Source organism: Microcaecilia unicolor, chromosome 2 (genome assembly GCF_901765095.1).
Source record: "Microcaecilia unicolor chromosome 2, aMicUni1.1, whole genome shotgun sequence".
NCBI lineage: Eukaryota > Metazoa > Chordata > Amphibia > Gymnophiona > Siphonopidae > Microcaecilia > Microcaecilia unicolor.
This window is the reverse complement of record NC_044032.1, coordinates 451,253,611-451,276,464: the sequence shown is the minus strand read 5'-3', so window position 1 is coordinate 451,276,464 and position 22,854 is coordinate 451,253,611. Positions and strand designations below refer to the sequence as shown.

The following is a 22,854-nucleotide window of genomic DNA, read 5'->3' as shown; positions in this document are numbered from 1 at the left end:
TTTCCACCTCCATGCTTGACAGTGGGGACGGTGTTCTTTGGGTCATAGGCAGCATTTCTCTTCCTCCAAACACGGCGAGTTGAGTTCATGCCAAAGAGCTCAATTTTTGTCTCATCTGACCACAGCACCTTCTCCCAATCACTCTCGGCATCATCCAGGTGTTCACTGGCAAACTTCAGACGGGCCGTCACATGTGCCTTCCGGAGCAGGGGGACCTTGCGGGCACTGCAGGATTGCAATCCGTTATGTCGTAATGTGTTACCAATGGTTTTCATGGTGACAGTGGTCCCAGCTGCCTTGAGATCATTGACAAGTTCCCCCCTTGTAGTTGTAGGCTGATTTCTAACCTTCCTCATGATCAAGGATACCCCACGAGGTGAGATTTTGCGTGGAGCCCCAGATCTTTGTCGATTGACAGTCATTTTGTACTTCTTCCATTTTCTTACTATGGCACCAACAGTTGTCTCCTTCTCGCCCAGCGTCTTACTGATGGTTTTGTAGCCCATTCCAGCCTTGTGCAGGTGTATGATCTTGTCCCTGACATCCTTAGACAGCTCCTTGCTCTTGGCCATTTTGTAGAGGTTAGAGTCTGACTGATTCACTGAGTCTGTGGACAGGTGTCTTTCATACAGGTGACCATTGCCGACAGCTGTCTGTCATGCAGGTAACGAGTTGATTTGGAGCATCTACCTGGTCTGTAGGGGCCAGATCTCTTACTGGTTGGTGGGGGATCAAATACTTATTTCCCTCTGCAAAATGCAAATAAATTCATATACTTTCCACAATGTGATTTTCCGGATTTAATTTGTGATGTGCTATCTCTCACTGTTACCAATAACCTACCCTTCAATTATGGGCTGCTCATGTCTTTGTCAGTGGGCAAACTTACAAATCAGCAAGGGATCAAATACTTATTTCCCCCACTGTATGTGATATGAAACAATAGGATCTTGGAGTAGTCGCTATATACAACAAGAAGTAATTAGTAATTATTTTCAAGAATAATTAACACAATCTTATTTTCTGGTAACATTTTTCCTGAAGCCCACTGACAGCAAATATTCTAAATAATAAATATGGCTAATAATTTGGAAATTATTGTTTCTGTTCTAGGTCAATTACTGGTTAATGAGCATAACTTTTGTTCCAGCTTTCAGGATGATGACTATTACAGAAATTACAAACTACGAAAATCTTGGGAGCCAAGCGTCAGTTTTCTCCTACCATATGCATTGTTTTGCAGAGTTTAAAGTTGAATCACCTGAACAGGACTGGAGGAAAGATAACTAAAATGCATTTGCCAAGCATTATCAGATCTCTAGAATCTGTGAAGTTCCACCACCAGCCTGCATGTGGATCAGTTTCTAAGAAGACCTTGTCAGGGTAAACGTAAACTCACACTAGCAGAAGTCAGAATGTTCCACCTGGCTAGTTGGCTGTTCCTTTCTACTTGATGGTTATCCCTGCTTCTCAGTGGCTATCTTGTTCCGCATGGATACAGAAATGTATCCAGTTTTTGTCTGGCCTCCCTGCCAAAGCAAGAAAGGGTCAACCTATTATGTTCCTCATCTTGATTCTTCACTAGAAAGTCTTCCTTAGCCCTGAACCTGTCCTTCTGCTTCAAATCAATGTTGTTCCTGGGACCTCTCAGTAAGTGTTAGTGTGCTACTCTTGTCTTGTCCCTGGGCTCTGGTTTTGTGCAGTCAAGGCCTAGTGGCTGCAAGCAACAAAAGACTCATCCCGAAGGTAGGTGGTCGCTACAGGTAGAACAGCATGCTCTTGCCATACCTGATCTTGGGGTGCTTTGTCCAGTAGCTTTTCTAGTCCCAGAACCTCAGCCTGCTCACTGTCTTTGGGTCCCTTCTACTGATGAGATCTGTGACAAAATCCTTCTAGTGTGGCTCTCAGATACAAGATTACGATGCAACCTGGTTAAATTTTACTTCAGATGAAAAAGCCAAAGAACACTCATACCATATGCCAACCCGTGTCCTTTTACGAAGCATTTTTTAGTTAACCACAATGTGCAGAGTTATCACCACAGGATACTCACTGTTCATATTTGTGCAGCGTAGTTTGCAGGAGGCTGAGTGAATACACAAGCCCAGCTGCAAAGCTCAACTGTTCTCCAGGTGCTCCACGAAGTCCAGTCCGTTCTACCAAATTCCCATTCAGATCAAACTTCTCCTGAGCCTGATGACTGATCAGTTCAGCCTACGACACAATATTCATAGAGCACAGACAAACATACAAATTCTGTAGTTCCATGTTTATGGTAAATAATCAGTATGTACAAAATGGAAACTAGCTGCACACAGTTACACCTGCTCTCGGAGAGAAACACATTTTTCAGTTTATTTTATGGATTTATCAGTGTATTTTGTCAAATATGTGCATTAAATGCAACCTCCCCCCCCCCCCCCCCCCCCCAACACCCCAAAGCTCCACTCCTACAAACTCCTACAAACAAATCAGACAAACAAATTAGGTGTATGCACAGAAATCCAGACACCTATACCCTGGGCAATTTTGTACAGGTGGTTTCTACATGTAAACTTGTTTCACATGGAGAAATGCCTTATAAATGTACATCTGTTGAGGGTAATTTTATAACTGGACATCAAGGCAGAGAGGGCACCAAGGAGCATAAGTTGCAGGTCGTTTACAACGAGGTATGCATAGCAATTTTTTAATGTACCTGAGCGTGTAAAATGTTGCTCTACATGTTGAAAGTCACTTATAAAAATTACCTCCATTATGGCAAACTATAGAATTATGGGGGTAAATATATCCCCGGACCGCCCGCTACATAGACGGTTTCACTTTCACCGGTTAGTGCCGACATTCAGCGTCACTATCGGCTTAAGTGCCACTGAATATCAGAGGATAGCCCTGCACACGAGATTTAACTTGGCAGGAGCAGTGGCGTAGTTATGGGGGACCATGAGGACCTGGGCCCCCCTAAATTTGCTCTGGGCCTCTGGTTTGGCTGGCAGGGGTCCCCAACCCCCACCAGCTGAAGCCTTCGTCCAGCACTGGTCTCCTGCACCGCCGCATTGCCTGCCCTGCTCTCTCTTCCCCTCACAGTCTGGCGTGCTCGTTTTAGTGAAACTGAGCATGCATGCTCAATTTAATTAAAACGAGTGTGCCGGATGTGAAGGGAAGAGAGAACAGGGCAGGCAATGCGGCGGTGCAGGAGACCAGTGCTGGACAAAGGCTATAGCTGGCGTGGGTTGGGGACCCCCGCCAGCCAAGGTATGTGCAGCAGCAGTGCTTCAGCTGGCGGGGCTGGGGACCCCCGCCTGCTAAGATATACAGCAGCGGCAGTGGGGGGGGGGGGGGGGGGGGGGGGGCGGCAGGGCGACGGACCAAAATGTGCCTTCTCCACTTTGGGCTCTGTCCTCCTTCCACCTCGAGGTCTGGGTATGCCCCCTGGGCAGGACCCTCTCATGCCCAGTAAAATCGCTTTGAATACTGACACCATAGTGCAGTTTCCAATATTCAGCCACAGCAGCCATAGGGTATATTTTTTTTACACACCATCTGTAGCATTTAAAAAAACAAGTATATTCAGGACACTACACATATAGTTGGCAGTGTAGAATATCACTGGAAACTAATGACCATTAACAGGGATGCAGGTAATTCTATAGGTGGGGTGCCTACCTTTAGGCGACCCAGTGCTGTGTGGTGAGAGCACTGTTCCCTCTAAGCTGAGCAAGAGTCCTCCACCTACAGTCCTGCCAGTGGGGGGTGCTGTTTCACTATCATGTTTTCAATAGTGAGAGACAAGCAAGTTCTGCAGGACTCCAGGGAACCTGCTTATCCATAACGGTTGAAAACACACCATCCCCCTACTGGTAGCAATGCAGTTGGAGGACACCCGCTCAGCTTACAGGGAACAATGAGTGAGAGAGCCTATTATATTTCGGCACAGAATATTAGCACAACCTGGTATTGGAGTGCATAAAATCGAGGTACCCACAGACCTGGGGTAAGTACAGGCACCTAAATGTGGCAAGGATGCACGTAACTTTTGTGTAAGTGGCATAACTGCCCATGCTCCATCTATGTGAATGCCTCCTTTGCATTTAAATGCTACTGCACTTACACCTATCTTTTACAAAATAGCACGTCAATGTTTTGCCACTACTCATGGTCGCTAAGTAAAGCAGATACTTACCTGTGACTGTGCAGGTATTCTGAATATTCACTCACACAAGTGATGTGTAAATGCCGGCACCAAGTTACAAAACTGCCCTTCCCTTTCAATACTGGGCCCAAAGTGTGCACGAGGCCATCGTGGAAATGTATGAACCAATAAGGGAGTGGAATTGGAAACTGTCTTGCTCCAGTACGAATCCTTCCTAAAGAATGAGATTAAACGCAGTTGCCTTCCTCATCTACCTAAAGTTGCACTTACCTTGCATATGAGCCGTGGAATAAGCAGCAACACCAGGATACAGTCGTGGTCCCCTCCGTGCCACAGAAAGCTGTCAGGCATGAAGGTGGTCAAAAGGGACACGTGCCGATTGGACTGAAGTACCTCCATCTTGCGCAGCTCCATCTCAATGGCCTAAAGGAAACATACCTAACAATAAGCTAAAGGCAGCAAGTAATAACTAAAAGGACAATTCTATAACTTAGGGGTCCCTTTTACTGAGGTGCGTTAACAGATTTAGCACACGCTAACGATTAGTGCATGCTAAATGATAAGATGTCCATAGGAATATAATGAACCATCCAATTTATATAGTATCAGTATTTTCTCAGCGAGGGGGTCATTTGTATCATCCACAATATAATACCCAACTCATCTATTATTTACTTAAATAGTACTTAAATAGTACTCTAAACCATTTTAAACGGTACTCCTTGTATAAGATCTATCAGATACCTCTGTCACCACCATTCAGGCTAATGTGAGCCAGGCACTTTTATGGTGGGCAGATACTCCTCATTTGATCTTATTTTTTCCATTACAAATTCAATTCAAGCTTTAATTTAAATTCTACTTAGCTTTAAAATTGTGGTGTCACTATATCTACATCTCTTCCTTCAATATTTCTTCAGTTTTATTATGGAGACAATCAATCCGACATGATCTCATGTTTCGCAATAATAGCTGTTTCAAGGTGTGTCTCCTTATTTAAACTGGAATATATCACCGTGCTTTTTTCTCCATATATCAAAAATGGCCGCGGCGTTTTTACTATTTATATGGCGCATTGCGTAGCAGCTTTACGTCCATGATTGGCGCCGCTGGCAATTACACACATGGGAGGTAAACGCTATTCTATAGCATATGTGGTAAAATCACTTAGGAGGCAATTCTATAAACAATGCTGAATCTTGGGTGCCAAAAAATTCAGCGCTAAGCGCTATTCTATAAAGGGTGCGAATGTTTAGCATGGATCCTGTGCCAGACTTACAGCTGCTGAAACCTGGTGTGAATGCCGGTGCCCAGGCATGCTTAGGCAGTATTCCGTAATTCCATGCGCAGTTACTTGGAACTCCCCCAACATGCACGTGTCCACACCCCCTTTTGAGATACGCACTATGGGAGCTGGGCACAGTGCCTTATAAAACAGCGTGCATCCAGATGCGTGCACAAATTTTAATGAGTTAAGCTCTGGAACTCTTTGCCGGAGGATGTGGTAACAGCGGTTAGTGTATCTGGGTTTAAAAACGGTTTGGACAAATTCCTGGAAGAAAAGTCCATAGTCTGCTATTGAGACAGACATGGGAAGCAACTGCTTGTCTGGGATTTGTCTCAATTCATGCCCTCTAGTTCTACCACCTTCCTGTCTCTGAAAAAGGTTTGTTTGTGGATTAATACCTTTCAAATATTTGAACGTCTGTATCATGTCACCCGTTTCTCCTTTCCTCCAAGGTATACATGTTCAGGTCAGCAAGTCTCTCCTCATACGGTTTGCAACGCAAATCCCATACCATTTTTGTAGCTTTTCTTTGCACCACTTCTAGTCTTTTTACATCATTAGCAAGACACGGCCTCTAAAACTGAACATAATACTCCAAGCGAGGCCTCATCAACAACTTGTAGAGGGGCATCAACACCTCCTTTCTTTTGCTGGTTAAATCCCTCTCTATGCAGCCTAGCATCCTTCTGGCCACAGCCGTCGCCTTGTCGCATCATTTCTTCACCTTTAGATCCTCAGACACCAACACCCCAAGGTCTCTCTCCTGAGTCAAGCTTACTAATCCCTCCCCTCCCTCCTATGACCACACAATGCAGAGATGGAAACAGTCTGACTGATATTCAGCTCCCAGTGGTAAGTGGAATCTGAGCTGCAAACAGCCATGGGCTGAACTGACCCCAGATATTCAAAGCTGGGGCATGCACAGCATCCGGCATTCAATATTCAGGTCTCAGTGGTCACCTGGAAGTTAACTGGGCACCGGCCAATATTCAGATGGTGCCCAGTTAACTTTATAAGGTTAGTTAGCTGTTTAGTGGTCTGAAAATCACTGCTAATCGGATAAGTAGGCGCTCTGCATAGGTTCCACCCCGGCCTGCCCTTAACCAAACCAGTTCTGAAATGGATGGTTAACGGCGATTTTCAGCAGCACTAACTGCGAGATTTAGCCGGGTAGGAGCCTCTCCTGTCCAAATACACCCTTTTGAATACTGGGTAGAATGGCTTTTGATGTGTGGACACAGCAAGAAATTTATCACCAGGTATGGGGCAGCTTAGCTTAGCTCGAGTTATCTGCAGCAAGGCCCATTTTATTCCTATGGGCCCTGCTGCAAATAACTCGAGCTAAAGAAAGTTGCTTATGAGGTCAGAGACAAGATTAAATATTATCTCAGCTAGGGTAGGAGTGGAAAAACATGTCCTTCTGCAGTATGTGCAGCCTGTGTCCCTCCTTGTATGTATGTGTGTGAGTGAGAGACTAACAAGTTAGTTACTTCCTCCAATAAAGCCCTGGTTGAAGAGCCTAACTGCTAATATTCAGTGGGAGATAGCTGGTTATCTCCACTGAATATTCACGGTTAGTACATAGCGGCTAACTGGCTATAGCACGTGATAAGGTCCACCAATATAGCAGTCCTATCTTTGAATGCTATAAACTTAACTGGCCAGTGCTGAATGTTCACTTAGCCAGTTAAAGTTTGAGTTGGCCAAAAAACCCCTAGATGTTCAAAGCTGGTACCGGAAACAGCAGCCCGGAATTGAATATCCGGAGTCAGCACCGATCGCGTCGCGGTACTTATGCAGGCTGCCTCCCGCATGTCGAATATCAGGCCCTCTGTATCCTGACATGAATAAGCAAACAATACCTTGGCATGAGCCTTGGTCTCAGCAAATTTGATCTTAAAGTCAAACATCTCTGGTGGAGGTTCTTGTTGCTGTTCCACAGAGGCCTCCTGCTGGCTCATCAGCTCTCGGTTCATTTCCTAAACACAGAAGGGAAAATGGTAACAGATGATGAGCAGAAACGTACAGCATGCCAACCTCCTGGAACTCCCCCTGGGAGTCTGAAAGACTTATAGGCCTTTATCACACAGGTGTGGAAATTTCTATACTGCTGCAACCCCACTGCTCTCCTTTCTTCTGATAATACAGCTTTAACTGGAGACCACCACCAAAAGGGAAGGTGAGAGGCCTTGTGTAACAGGAGAACATCTGTATTTAGAGGATACCTGTTTTATGTAAAAAGATTTGTTGTCTTTGAAGACAAGTAGGTTTAGTTGTCACCCCAATGGATTTTCTTAAACAAGGGTTGTTTTTCATCAACAACGAAAACACAACATCAATAAGACCATCAAGTAGAAGTCTAGGATTTTGTTAGTTTTGCTAGACTGCCACCAAAGGTTGTGGCAGCCATTTTGAAAGCACAGCTGGCATGGGCAGCAGTGACTGGAGATTGCTACTGTCCCAACCTCACTACTGGACCACCAGGGCTTTGAAGGTAAACCTGGGGGTCTATACTTGTCTGGTTAGGTGGATGGAGGGGAGGACTGGGAGCACAGAGGCTGCTGCTGTTTGTGGGGGGGGGGGGGGGGGGGAGGAAGGAGGGATGACCTGAGTGTGGCCGAGGGGGTAGGGTAGTGATTCAGTGTAGTACAGTGTGTAGAGCCTCAGATTATCTGACTTTTCAGTTATCCAATAACCTGTTGGTCCAATTTATGTCAGCTAATTGAGACTATTGTAGTTGTAAGTAAGGGTGGTGAGGGATTCCAAATACCACGTAACAACCTGCAAGTAAAGGGTCAGTACCTGTAAGTGTGCTGTTAGATCCCGGTATTTTTTAATGGTTTGTTGATAGTCTGCCACGGTCTCCTGAGCAGCCTCCACACGCTTCTCTGCCTCTCGCACACGGGCTGCAGCCATGTCCACCTGCTCTCTCAGTTCCAGCTCTGTTTCTCTTGCATTCTCTTGCAGTTCATCATTCATTTCATTTATTGCTTCCTAACAGCCACAGGGAGAGGGAGAAAAAACTAAAATGAGATTTTGGTACACATTTCTGTAACACATCTTAAAACCACAGGAACTTGTTGCTCCAAATTACTGCACCAAATAATCAACTGCTAACCTAAAACTAACACCCAAAAAACAGGCACACAATGAGGCTCATTTTCAAAACAAAAAAACATCATAAGGTGGCAGAAGGACGTTTTTCTCTCAAAAACGTCCAAGTTGCAATTTTTGACACCCCAATTTTTGATGTTTTGCTCCACAGTTCGTTTAACTTTCAAGGGGGTGTGTTGGGAGCATGTTTTGGCCAGGACATGATTGGCACCAAAAGATAGACATTTTTCTACAATAATGGAACAAAATGAAAAAATCTAGGGCCCAAATTAAGACTTTTTGGCTAGACCTGTTTCAATCACAACTAAGTGACCAAAAGGTGTCCTAAATAACCAGATGACCACTGGAGAGATTGAGGCATAACCTCCATTATTCCCCAGTAATCACTGACCCCTCCCAGTCCCCTAAGATGTGACAGTGACAGTACATACCAGGCTCTATGACAACTTCAGATATGATGGCCATTCCTATTAGAGCAGCAAGCAGGTCCCAGAAGTAGCCTAGTGGTCGGTGCAGTGGACTGTACAGAAAGGGACCTAGGCCTATATCCCACACTAGTACACTTGTTGTGGAAAATGTGAGCGCCCCAAAAAACACTAAATACCTACTGTACCTACATATAGGTGACACCTGCAGGCATAAGGGCTATTGTAGTGAAGTAGAGTTAGGTACAGTTGATTTTTGGTGGGTTTTGGAGGGCTCCCCATACAATATAAGGGGGTAATGGTGAGATGTGTACCTGGAACCTTTTAGGTGAAGTCCACTGCAGTGTCCCCTAGGGTGCCCCACTGCTTTGCTGGAATGTCTGTGTGGCCAGTCTAATCGGAATGCTGGCCCCCAAACATCCCAATGGCTTGTTTTTGTTTTTCACTTGTACTTTATTTTTTGAAAATGGCCCTAAGAGATTGATGCACTGAGCACAAAAACATCTAGTAAATGACCGTTTTCAAAACAAAAAGTTGGACTTTTTTCTGATTTGAAAATGGCCACGTACGCTACTGGATTTACGGCCGTTATCCGAAAAATGTCCAAAATCGAATTTAGATGTCATATTGAAAATGCCCCTTTATATATTCCAAACATATATGCAGTGCATCTTGCTAGTTCAATGTCTGCACAGACACAGTGAATGGAATGACAAGGAGAAAAACTGTGGCATGCAAAAAGATTAAACAAACATTTGTTCTACTATAGCAACTGGAAATTTTTCTTTATTTTCCTATCAGTTATCAATTTCTACTAGTGTCTTCAGTAGAAAAGGGCTTATCTTCAAAAATGGCAACCTCTCTAGTAACCTACTTTACTACCAAATATCCTAACATAGAGTCTGATAAAATCATATTTTGAGTTAATTGCTTCCGAGATCTAAAGGTCTCACCAGATCGCTGACTGTTTCGTGAAGCTCCCGAACTTTCTCCTCTAGATCTAGGTTTCTTTCTGTCAGCATTTCCACCATCTCTTCAGCACCCAGAGCCGCATCTACCTGTAAGAAACATCCCACACAAAAAGAAAAGGGTAAAGGTTAAGCCTTACCCTGGTACTTCCAGGAAAATTAACTAATTGTTTTGTTTCTGCATTACACAAGTAGAGAACCTTTCAAAGAGCCCTGTTTACTTAGCCGCGTTATAGGTGTGTTAGCATCTTTAATGCACGTTAACCATGTACGCGCCTACAATATCCCTATAGGCGCCTACACGGTTAGTTTGTGCACTAATTGTAGGTGCGTTAAAAACAGGGCCCAAAGTGATTTACCTAAGTGAAAATGCCCTCTTCTGTTTGCCTAAAAGCACACAGAGTCCTGCATATCATGTGTACTTTCAGCTGAGTTAAAAAGAGGCTTTCCAGTGACCATGGGGCTGGAGTGCATGCTGTGAAAAGTTTGGTGGTGGAAATATAAACTCCACAGTGGTGAAACTGTGAAATATTGTGGGGTTTGGGACATGGCCTAGTGGTTAGAGTTGTAACCTAAGATACAGGGGAAATGGGTTCAATTCCCACCTTAGCTACTGCTCACCCACCCACTCAACCCTGTACTAGGAATAAAGGAAATTAGAAAATGTGTTCAAATTGCTTCAATTCTGTTTTCTCTTAGTCTTCATGCCTAATTTCTGTACCATTAAATATATCATTGTAATTCATTTTAATTTGATGTCCAAAATAAATTGTTGAACCATTTAAAAGTGAGTTTTTCTTAGTAACAATGTTGCCTACTGGGTTAAAATATACTATCATAGCAATTTTATTTGAATGTTTTAATTATGTGTTTATTAGATATTTCATCATTATAATGCTTGCATCATATTGTAGCTCTGTTATTTGAATTTCAGTGCTGTAAATATGTATATTTTTGATCCTGTTTTATGGTAGTCTTATTATTAGGTTTCAATTTGCTGTTTTCAAGTTTCCTCTTTCATTTTATTTATGTTAAAACTTGTACATTTTTACTATTGTTATGCTGTTAACAGAATTGTAAGTTTGATAGTAAACTGTACCTACTGTACACCACCTTGGGTGAATCTCTCAGTTTCTATGATGTTCCTGCTGCCCTCCATTCCTCACTGAATACTCATAAACAAGACTAACTCCCCGTTCATCCTCACATCTCTTGGGAGGGACTTGCCTGCTCCTTCAGCTCATCAATGGTCCTCTCGGCTTGCCTAACTTCCTCCTGCAGCTTCTCTCTCTGTTGGCGCATTGTCTCCAGTTCACTATTCTTCTTCTCCATGTGTTTCTGCACCCTCGTGTGTTCCTGCTTCTCTGATGCAGAGAGGTCGCGCATCCTGCAAAAAGTAGAGTTATATATAGATAGCGTGAAACACATCTGTAGCACTGTGGAACTGCTCTTCCACTCAGCTAAACTGTGTACTTAAAACTACAAATCTATAGAATAAGGCTATAGATAAGGTCGCGCACACAGCAAACAAGAAGCTTGCTCCGCAGGCTGTTTAGGCCAGACACAGCTTTGTCCTGCTAAGATCTCTAGTCTTGGGTTACTGTTCTAAGGGTTACTTTTACCAAGCTGCGGTAAAAAGGACCCTGTGGTAGCTGTTTTTGTTGTGCGCCAGAGCCCTTTTTACCGCAGGGGATAAAAAGCCCCTAAAAAAACATTTGGCCAGGCGGTAAGATTATTCTTACTTTGTGGCCATGTTGGGGGGGGGGGAGGAGTACTTACCACCCATTGAGATGGCGGTAAGGGCTCCTGTGGTAACTCAGCAGTAACCGGTTAGTGCCACGTTAGAAATTATAGAAATATTTTCCATAGCACCGGAAATGGTGCGCACTCGAGGTGAAGCAAAAACAAAGAGAAGGTAAACGCCCTCACGAAACCGTGAGATAAAAGACAAAAAGTGAGGAGAATGGATGAGGATACCAAAAAAATATGTATTTATTCACATGAAAAATCAAAATTAAAAAGTAACAAATTAGTACATAAAAATGGACCCACTCGAGGTGGCCACGTTGGGCCGGCGGTAGTTCTGGGTTGCCGCGAGGCAACCCTTTAGTAAAAAGGCCCCTTAGAGTCTACTGCAGGGGGAACTGTTCTGGCATAAACAGAAGGAATTTACATGTGTAAATGGCCAACATTTGTAAATCTTGATTTTAGAAAAATACTATTTACAAATATAAAAGTTGAGAGATGCAAAGCTTGGACAGGGCTGGGTCATGAGTGTATAATAGGTGTGCTTTGAGCAGGAACATAAATTATACGTGTATTCTTGATTTCACAGCTGGAATTCATTTATACTTTAAGAAAAGCTAGACATTGGTGTTTACATCTGCTTCCCAGCAAGTGCAAATATACAGTAAATGCTTGTCTGGACCTGGAGTTATAAAATGTCCCCTTTTTTCAAGGCTCAAAATTTGCTACACTTGGAAGTGTAGTTTTCTAAAATATTGCACTCACATGTGTAAATGCCGTCATCTACATGTGTAAGTAGCAAAATCAGTACCTCCATGTTTTGGTACTTATGTGCATGAGAACACAAGGGCATAAGAATTGCCATAGTGTGTCAGATCAGGAAGTGGCCTATCCAGGTCACAAATACCTGGCAGGATCCCAGAGATAGGCTGTGGCTTTCCCTAGGTTTGTCTTAATAACAGTTTATGGACTTTAACGGCAGGCCATTGTCCAAACCTTTTCTGAACCCAGCTACAATAATTACTTTTATCACATTCTCCAGCAACAAGTTCTAGAGCTTAACTCTACGCTGAGTGAAAAAATATTTTACTCATCCCATCCCCAAGTGATGCCATTGTTTGAAGAAATAGAATTCCTTTTGGATAGGAAAGGAGAAAAAAAGAGCAGTATAATAGAGCTACAATGCCCTCCAGGGCACCCCACCGTACTCACATCTCCAACTTCTTTCCCATAAGTGAAGACCTATTGAGGCAGTGGGCATAATTATACATATATAAGAAGCCATATTAATTGGGGTTTAAAAGCTTGGTGCTTGAATTCAACTTTTTCAGTTCTGCAAGTGATGGAGGAATGTCATCTGGTTTAGATTATTTAGAAATCTAGCTAAAGGTTAGAAAGGTCAGAAAGACCCCTTGTGAGTGATGGATTGCCAATGCTAGCTAGCACATCTGTATACTATTATGAATGAACAAAGCATGAGCCAGACATGCTGTAGTTTAAAAGTAGTTTAAAGCTGGTTAAATAATTCTAGATATAAATGAGTTAGATTTTAGAAGTTCTTGATATGTAGATTTGTTATAAGGAATATTGATTCTGTGTATTTTAGAATATGTTTTTCTGTGTAATTAATAAGTTTTGTTTCTGTGTAGAATGTCTGTTCAACTCAGTGTTGCTTTCTAAGCAAAACTGTAGTTGAAGAGATCAGCATATGGTTTGACTTAGCCATAGTTCTGGCTGGTTCAATGTATGAAGCTAATAAGTGAAAGAGGTCAGAGAAGTCAGCTCTCTTCTCCTTGATTGATTAGCTAAGTATAGGAATGGTTTTGAAAGAAATAACCAACTATAGCTGGATGCTATTAAGTAAGACTGGCCCTTGACCCCTTAATGAATGCCAGAGTTCAGTTAGCAGTTAGTATGGAGTTGACTAGGAATATGAGAAATTAATCATAATGAAAATGTAAGAGACTGGTGCCATATTGTCTGGTTTGAGGGGCCCCAGGTCATAGGTCAGTTTGAGAAATATCAAACCTATGTAACTGATATTTTTAAAGTAATGATTGGCTGAGGCAAGGTAACCAATCTATTCTTTACCATCTGGAAAGTAAGGGGGGCTAGAGAGGGGGATAGCACTGTATTTAAGAGGGAGCAAAAGCAGCTTACGTCAGAAGGAACAGACAGAAGAAAGAGAGCTGAAGGAAGACAGACAGCAGAAGAGAAGAAGCTGAGACAGAAGCCACAAAGACAAAGAGAGCTGAGAAAGAGAAGAAGAGACTTAATGCTGATGTCCTACTATGTTTGCTGGCAAATAAAGAAGATTTCTCTCTCATTCTGGTGTGTGCTGTTTGACTCCTGAAGTACCACAGATTCTGCTAACAATAGGGGTAATTCATGCATCAATTCCTGCAACAATTCTTGGTGTCAGAAGTGGGATCCTGAACCGGCACCCAACTGACTGAGGAACATTCGCCGGGTATGTATTCTGTATTCTGTATTGTAATCCTAGCTAGGAAACTGTAAACCAGCCCCTCATAAATTGAGGGAAGGGGAGTCTGATCAACTCTCAGCGAAGGCCTTAGTAGCTTTTAGTCTAGTGGAGATTAGAAGCGAAACCGCTTGAGCTTATCTGTATCTGAGAAATTTGAAATTGTTGGGTGGGATTTTCTGTATGGAATGTGTGATGCCTGAATGATTAAATGAGTGCGGACTTCTTATAGCTGCGTTTCCAATTAACGCGAGTTCAATTGGCCAGCGACAGAAGGAAGCGATTGGTGTCTGTCTACCTAGTGTCTCGAGAGTGTGGACCCCTTACTGCACTCTCAAAAACTCCCTCCCTTTTGTGTGTTGTAACTGTAAGCATTATGGGAGGGAAATCGTCTAGACAAATTGATACTCCCCTAGATTGTATGCTTAAGAATTTCAAGAAAGGATTTTTAATTAATGATTATGGACAGACTTTAAGCTCAAGTACTCTAAGAACCTTGTGTGAAGTTGAGTGGCCATCTATGGGAGTGGGGTGGCCCTCTAGTGGCAGCTTAGATATTGAAGTAATCCAGAAGGTCTACAGCATAATTGTAGGAGAACCAGAATATTCTGAACAACTCCCCTATATAGATTCCTGGGACAGCCTTGTGACTGACCCTCCCTCTTGGTTGAAAACTTATATGGGATCCCCAGTAAAATTCATGTTAGGCCGTGTTCAAAGAAAGATTAGAAAATCTAAATTGGAAGAGGGAAAGAGCCCCAGGAAGCCTACCACCCAATCGGTGGCTTCCGCCCCTACCCTGTCTGAAAAACCCATACTCTCTGATGACCCCTCAGATCTTGAGCCACCACCTTATGGCCCATTGTTGGGGTTCCGTGCCACCCCCAGAGATCCACGCCGCCCAGCCCAAGCTTCTCCAGCACAGGCTTCTCCGGATAGCTCCTCTTCTGTGCAAACCCCGTCACATCCTAGGGTGGACCTTTCATCCGGCCTCTACCCTTCTGTGCCACATCCCTGTTAACCTCCGAAGACCCACTTTGGGCTCCACTCCCTGACTCCTCAACTCCTGACAGCCCAGCCTCTCCCTCTAGTACCCCTACCCACTCATCAGGGGCCCGGCATCCCTTTCAATGGACTGAATCACCTGTGACCACCTCTCAGTCTATGAGTACCCCTCCCCATCCCTCAGGGGTTCAACACACCTCCACTGAATGGGTTAGACCTGCTGCAATCACCTTTGAGCATGATAGGAGGGTAGCTCCTAGCTCTGCCTCAGGTTCCATTCCCACCTCCTCGAGAGTTCTGCCCCTGCGTCAGGTAACCACCACTCGACCGGATCCTAATAATGAGGGTCAGGTTATGCAGGCACAGGCCTACCAGTATGTACCCTTCACAACCACCGATCTCCTGAATTGGAAGACGCATTACCCCTCTTATACTGAAAAGCCTCAGGCAGTGGTGGACCTAGTGGCTAGCATTATGGCCACCCATAACCCAACCTGGACTGATTGTCAACAACTTCTCCTGACCCTCTTCACAACTGAGGAGAGGCGGAAGATTTTACAAAATGCTGAGGCTATCACACGAGCGCGTGCCCCCGAGGGGACACAGAACTTAGAGGAATGGGTTAGAGCTCGGTTCCCTCGCGCAGTTCCAGCTTGGGATCCAAATAATGAGCAGCACTATGAACTGTTGTCTGGCTATTGCCGGGACTTGCTGGAAGGTATGAGGAAAGGCATAAAGAGGTCCATTAATCTGGCAAAGGTCTCTGAAATTCTCCAAGGGGCAACTGAATCCCCTGGGGCCTTTTTAGAGCGACTAATTGAAGCCTACAGAACATACACCCCATTTGACCCTGAAGCACTAGAAAACCAGAGAATGGTGAATAGCGCATTGGTGGCCCAGAGTATGCCAGATATCCGGAAGAAGTTGCAGCGTCAGGAGGGATTCGCAGGGATGAATACCACCCAGCTAATTGAGATCGCAACCAAGGTTTTCATTAATAGGGATCAGGAGGTGCGCCGAGAGGCTGACCGGAAGATGCAGAAGAAGGCCGACCTTTTAGCAGCAGCCATTACTAACTCCACCCTTAACCGAGGTCGACCTCTAGCTAATGGGAAGCCAAAGTGGGACCCCGGACCACCAGCCAGGCCCCGAGATTCCTTCAATCAATCCCGGCCAAGGGGGGAGAATCCCAGACCAAGATTGGAGAGGGACCAGTGTGCCTACTGTAAGGAAAGAGGGCACTGGAAAGATGAATGCCCCCAGAGGCACCAGGGACTGAGAAGGGGACCAGGAGATCGAGGAAGCTGAGGCCGAGTTCGAGAGGGAAGGTATGAGCCTCCTGAATCTGACATCATTGGGATAGCCGAGATGGCAGAATGGGACGAATAGGACAGACCGGGTTCCTACAAACTGGGCTCCCAGGAACCTATGGTCAAGTTAACTATAGGGAGCCGCTCAATTCCATTCATGATTATTACAGGAGCTGAACATTCTGTTGTGACGGAGCGATTAGCGCCTGTGTCTGGAAAAACTGTCCGAGTGGTGGGAGCCACGGGGGTGCAGAACCGGAGGCCCTTTCTGACGACCCGTAGATGCCAATTAGGCTCACACACAGTCACTCATGAATTCCTGTATATGCCAGACTGTCCAATCCCTTTGTTAGGTCGAGACCTGCTGTCCAAGCTTAGGGCCCAAATTTCCTTTGACTCTGATGGCCAGACTTCAGTCTCCTTTCGGCCCCCGATATCCAGCCCTAAGGGTATATTGAGTTTCTGCTGCCCCCTTGAAGAAGAATGGCGGCTGCATCAGTCGCATGGCCAAGTTGACCTACCCCTGGCAGACAGCTTTCAGGTCAGTGGGGTATGGGCAGAAGATAATCCCCCAGGGTTGGCCCGAAATATTCCCCCTGTTCATGTAGATTTACTTCCAAGTGCCCGGCCAATCCATCTTCGCCAATACCCAATTCCCCGAAAGGCTCTGGAAGGGATTCAAGCACATCTGAATCGTCTGTTATCCCATGGAATTATTCGTCCTTGCCAGTCTCCATGGAATACGCCACTATTGCCAGTTCAGAAGCCAGGGACTGAGGACTACCGGCCAGTCCAAGACTTACGAGTGGTCAACAAATCCACTATCTCATTACACCCTGTAGTGCCTAATCCATATGTCCTGCTGGGATTGATACCTTCTGGAGCTACCCATTTCACGACACTAGATTTAAAAGATGCCTTCTTTTGTATTCGGGTGGCCCCCGCCAGTCAACTGCTTTTTGCCTTTCAATGGGAAAACCCAGTAACAGGAAGGAAGCTTCAGTATACATGGACCCGCCTGCCACAGGGGTTCAAGAACTCCCCCACCATTTTTGGGACAGCCCTAGGGCAAGACCTTAAGACTTTTAAATCTGAGCCTTCCAGGCGAGTTTTACTCCAGTATGTAGATGACCTCCTGATTGCAGCAGTGACCCAGGAAGAGTGTTTTGAGGCTACCAGAGAATTGCTGGAGCTACTCTTGGATGCAGGCTATAAGGTCTCACGCTCAAAGGCCCAACTTTGTCAGTCAGAAGTGAAGTATCTGGGCTTTTGCATTTCCCAGGGAAGTCGGAGACTGGATGTCAGTAGGAAGCAAGCAGTTGCTGCAATTCCACAACCCAAGTCCAGAAGGGAAGTTAGGGAATTTCTGGGAGCAGCCGGATTCTGCAGAATTTGGATTCCAAATTTTGCATTGATGGCGAAACCCCTTTACCAGGCCACAAAGGGGGGTGAAAAGGAACCATTTGAATGGGGACCTACTGCTCAACAATCCTTCATTGCCATAAAGAAAGCCCTACTCCAAGCCCCTGCGTTAGGCCTTCCTGATGTGGAGAAACCTTTTTCACTGTATGTCCATGAGCGACAGGGGGTTGCTCTGGGTGTGCTGACCCAGATGATGGGATCCTGGCAGAGGCCTGTTGCATACCTGTCTAAACAGCTGGATGGAGTGGCTAAAGGATGGCCAGCCTGCAAGAGGGCTATTGCAGCAACAGCCTTACTGGTCCAGGAAGCTGATAAGCTGACCTTGGGGCAAGAACTGGTTGTTAAAGTCCCCCACGCAGTTCTTACCCTCATGGAGTATAAGGGCAACCACTGGTTTACAAATAACCGCATGGTTAAGTACCAAGCTAGCTTGTGTGAGAATCCACGGATACACCTGGAAACAGTGGCTACATTCAATCCTGCTACTCTTTTGCCAGCATCTGAGGGACCACCGGATCATGACTGTATCCAAACCATGGATGAAGTGTACTCCAGTCGACCAGATCTTAAAGATGTTCCTTGGAGGGACCCAGATGTAATTTATTTCACAGATGGAAGCAGTTACGTGGAGAACTCCAAGCGATTGGCAGGCTATGCTGTGGTGACAGAGGACAAGGTGATAGAAGCAAGAGCCCTGCCCCAAGGAACTTCAGCCCAGAAAGCAGAACTTGTGGCCCTCATACGAGCTCTGGAGCTAGCAGCAGGACTGGTAACCAACATTTATACTGATTCCAAGTATGCCTTCACAACTCTACATGCTCATGGAGCTTTGTATAAGGAAAAGGGACTCATAAATGCTGCAGGCCAACCTGTTAAGTATGGACCTGAAATACTTCAGCTGCTAGAGGCTGTTTGGGCCCCTAAGAAGGTAGCTGTCATTCACTGCAGGGGACATCAAAGGATAGATACTCCAGTGGCCCGAGGGAATCGCCATGCTGATCGGGTGGCCAAGGAAGCTGCTCGAGGAACCTTAGCAAGTACTGTGACCCCCCTGTTCCAAATTCGACTGCAAGAATGGACGCCTATGTACACCCAGATGGAAGAGAAATGGGCTCAAGAGGAAGGTGCAGTAAGGAGACCTGATGGCTGGTTACATCTCCCTGATACCAGAGTTCTGGTGCCACGCCACCTAGCTTGGCCTGTAGTGTCTCAAGCTCATGATCTGTCACACTTAGGGAAAACAGCACTAGCCCGCCTACTCAGTCGAGTAGTGGTGCTGGAAGGATTGGATAGTCTGGTTGCCACTGCCTCTGCCCGATGTACTCTCTGTGCCCAGAATAATGCTCGTCAGGGACCCCGTATTCCACCAGGAGTTCAGTCTAGAGGACTAACACCCTTTGAGTCCCTAGTTATAGACTTCACAGAAATGCCCAGGAGCGGTAGGCTCCGATACCTCTTGGTCATGGTCTGTACCTTTTCTGGGTGGGTGGAAGCATATCCTACAGTCACTGAGAAAGCCACAGAAGTAGCTCGAGCCCTCCTTAGGGATGTCATCCCCAGGTATGGACTGCCCCTTGCCATAGGTTCAGATAATGGTCCCGCCTTTGTTGAAGCTACACTTCAGGCCCTGTCCCGCGCATTGCGCATTACCTGGAAATTGCATTGTGCCTACCGTCCCCAGAGTTCAGGGCAGGTTGAGCGGGCAAACAGAACCTTGAAAAATAGCCTAGCAAAGATTTGTCAGGAAACCCAACTGAAATGGCCACAGGCACTGCCACTAGCCCTCTTCCGCCTCCGATGCACCCCAACTAAAGGAACAGCCCTCTCTCCCTTTGAAATTGTGTATGGGAAGCCCCCAGCCATTTTGCAGGGAATTAAGGGAGACATAGGGATTTTAGGGTCTGCCCAGGTGCAGGAGCAGGTAGCCCTCTTGGGCAAGATAATTTCTGAGCTTCAGTCTTATGTGAGAGAAATAAACCCTGTCCCCTTCCAGGCTCAGGTACATTCCTTCCTGCCAGGGGATATAGTTTGGGTGAAAGACTGGAGGCTCCAGCCTTTGGGGCCCCGATGGAAAGGACCTTTTACTGTTTTGCTTTCTACCCCTACAGCTGTGAAAGTCGCAGGGATAACTCCATGGGTCCATTGGTCTCGAATTAAGTCTGCTGATCAGACTGAGCCCAGCACGGATCAGACGGAGCCTAAACAGTGGAGAGCAGAAAGTGATCCAGCGGAGCCATTAAAGTTGCGCTTGACCCGAACCAAAGAATCTACTAGCTGAAAAGAAGGGTCAACTGCATACTGCAGGAGCTGCTGAACTTCGGCTTCACACTGAGACTCTTTCTTGCCCTGATTCTGGCTTTCTTGGAATTTGAGAGCTTGATCCTTGTCAGTTGAGGGTCTATCCCAACTGGTATAAGAACTCAAAGACTGAGAACATTATATTAGAGTAATCTGTGATTAGCACAGATTGTTGAAATATTATTGCTTAATTAGTTTGCTGTATTTGTTTTAGATTAGGAAGAAAGAAAATGTTAGTAGTTTGGATGCTTTTGTTGTTTTCTACTCCTTGCCTCCTTTTTCCTAGTACCCCAACTCGCTCTAACCTTTGGTTACACTCTGTCCAGGAACTAATTAGCCAGGCAAAGATTACTTCCCCTTGTATTGTGTGTTCCCGATTTTCTCCTTATACTACAGATGTCCCAGCTGTACCTGTCCCTGTGCAGCTCCCAGCTCTTATACCTCCCTACTTTTCGAGTTCAGGCCCTTGAAGCCAGGATTATACTTGGTGGTCCTTTTATAATGCTACTTCCCCCTCTGAATCTTCTCTAAGGCCAGTCTTTACGTCTCCCTATCCAGCTTCTGGAGTGTTTTGTTTAACAAGAAACATCTCAACTGTTCTTCCCATTCCCTGTAACTATACTAATGTTCTCCCAGAGAAAGGGGAATCTGTGTGGGTAGTCTCTCCAGGTACTCCTATGTGCCCTACTACCATACCTGCAGATTATGACCAAGGTGATTATCTGGCTCCTAACCTTACTACTGAGAAGACTATAGTGTCCCGGCCTATTTTCTACTTTCATAAGTCCCCGGGGTATGAAGGGTTTGCACCATATGAGCAGCCTGTCACAATCGGGGATTGGCACCTATGGTGTACAAAGTCTCCATTTCTTCTTAGTTCCCCCTGGGATAGGGGCTCGCATTATGGGCATCCTAATGTCCATCCTGTGCCAACATTTATTGGGAACTTTCCTCGCCCTCTCCTTGGTCATTACTGGCTCTGTGATAATGTCCTCCACATGATTCTTCCCCCCACGTATGAGTTTTGTGTATTGGTAACCTTGAATTATTTTCCTAAAGTTATTCCTCTCCTCAGGCCACCATCCCCGCACCGCTCTAAGCGAGAGGCCTTGTCCTTACCTTCCTCCGTTGCCACAGAGGATGAGGCGATTGAATTAGCCCTCCAGTATATTAACTCTACTTATCCTCTGACTAAAAAGAGACTTGTAGCCCTTTCTGCCACGGCCTGGATTCCAATTGGGGGCCCGGTAGCGGGTATTACTGAACTAGGCATGGCTACCCGGAGACTTCAGTCCCTACTCCATGTTTTAGTTCATGAGCTGAACGTGGTAGTCAATGCATTGCAGGATCAAATTAATGAATTAAGTATAGTTTCTCGGTATAACCGTATGGGCCTTGACTATCTCTTTGCAGCCCAGGGTGGCCTCTGCACAGTGCTAAATTCTTCAGAGTGCTGTACTATTGTCATAAATAGGACGCATGTAGTTAGGCATGCTATGGATAAAGTCCTACAGTTGGCCAGCCTTAATGTGGAGGATTACCAAGGAGGATTAGACCTTACCTCCTGGTGGTGGTCATTGACCTCCTGGATACGTCCTTTGTTCATTTCCCTAATAGTCTTAGTTTTAGCAGGGTTGTTGTTTTGTTTCCTGGCCTCATGTGCTTCGGCAGTATGCCGTCGAACCTTAACAAGTAGGGTAATGGTGATTCATAAGTCTATTCCTAGTTAGGATCACTATAATCTCCAGAGTTTGAGTTGTGAGACTTATCTCTGCATAAGCTGATTTTAGTCTCAAAGGGGGGAATGAGGCAGTGGGCATAATCATACATATATAAGAAGCCATATTAATTGGGGTTTAAAAGCTTGGTGCTTGAATTCAACTTTTTCAGTTCTGCAAGTGATGGAGGAATGTCATCTGGTTTAGATTATTTAGAAATCTAGCTAAAGGTTAGAAAGGTCAGAAAGACCCCTTGTGAGTGATGGATTGCCAATGCTAGCTAGCACATCTGTATACTATTATGAATGAACAAAGCATGAGCCAGACATGCTGTAGTTTAAAAGTAGTTTAAAGCTGGTTAAATAATTCTAGATATAAATGAGTTAGATTTTAGAAGTTCTTGATATGTAGATTTGTTATAAGGAATATTGATTCTGTGTATTTTAGAATATGTTTTTCTGTGTAATTAATAAGTTTTGTTTCTGTGTAGAATGTCTGTTCAACTCAGTGTTGCTTTCTAAGCAAAACTGTAGTTGAAGAGATCAGCATATGGTTTGACTTAGCCATAGTTCTGGCTGGTTCAATGTATGAAGCTAATAAGTGAAAGAGGTCAGAGAAGTCAGCTCTCTTCTCCTTGATTGATTAGCTAAGTATAGGAATGGTTTTGAAAGAAATAACCAACTATAGCTGGATGCTATTAAGTAAGACTGGCCCTTGACCCCTTAATGAATGCCAGAGTTCAGTTAGCAGTTAGTATGGAGTTGACTAGGAATATGAGAAATTAATCATAATGAAAATGTAAGAGACTGGTGCCATATTGTCTGGTTTGAGGGGCCCCAGGTCATAGGTCAGTTTGAGAAATATCAAACCTATGTAACTGATATTTTTAAAGTAATGATTGGCTGAGGCAAGGTAACCAATCTAT

At 44.9% G+C, this 22,854-nt stretch overlaps 1 protein-coding gene across 1 annotated transcript in view; it reads right to left on the bottom strand.

Annotated features, from left to right (window-relative positions):
* LOC115462551 (dynactin subunit 1-like) overlaps nucleotides 1–22,854 on the bottom strand; it is a 277,665-nt gene that overhangs the window by 90,917 nt on the left and 163,894 nt on the right. The window contains exons 12-17 of the mRNA XM_030192544.1: nucleotides 11,176–11,335; nucleotides 9,934–10,038; nucleotides 8,244–8,435; nucleotides 7,304–7,420; nucleotides 4,424–4,576; nucleotides 2,054–2,214 (exon numbers count right to left, since the gene is read on the bottom strand). Coding sequence (XP_030048404.1) covers nucleotides 2,054–2,214; nucleotides 4,424–4,576; nucleotides 7,304–7,420; nucleotides 8,244–8,435; nucleotides 9,934–10,038; nucleotides 11,176–11,335 — 888 coding nt within the window. The remainder of the gene's footprint in view (nucleotides 1–2,053; nucleotides 2,215–4,423; nucleotides 4,577–7,303; nucleotides 7,421–8,243; nucleotides 8,436–9,933; nucleotides 10,039–11,175; nucleotides 11,336–22,854) is intronic.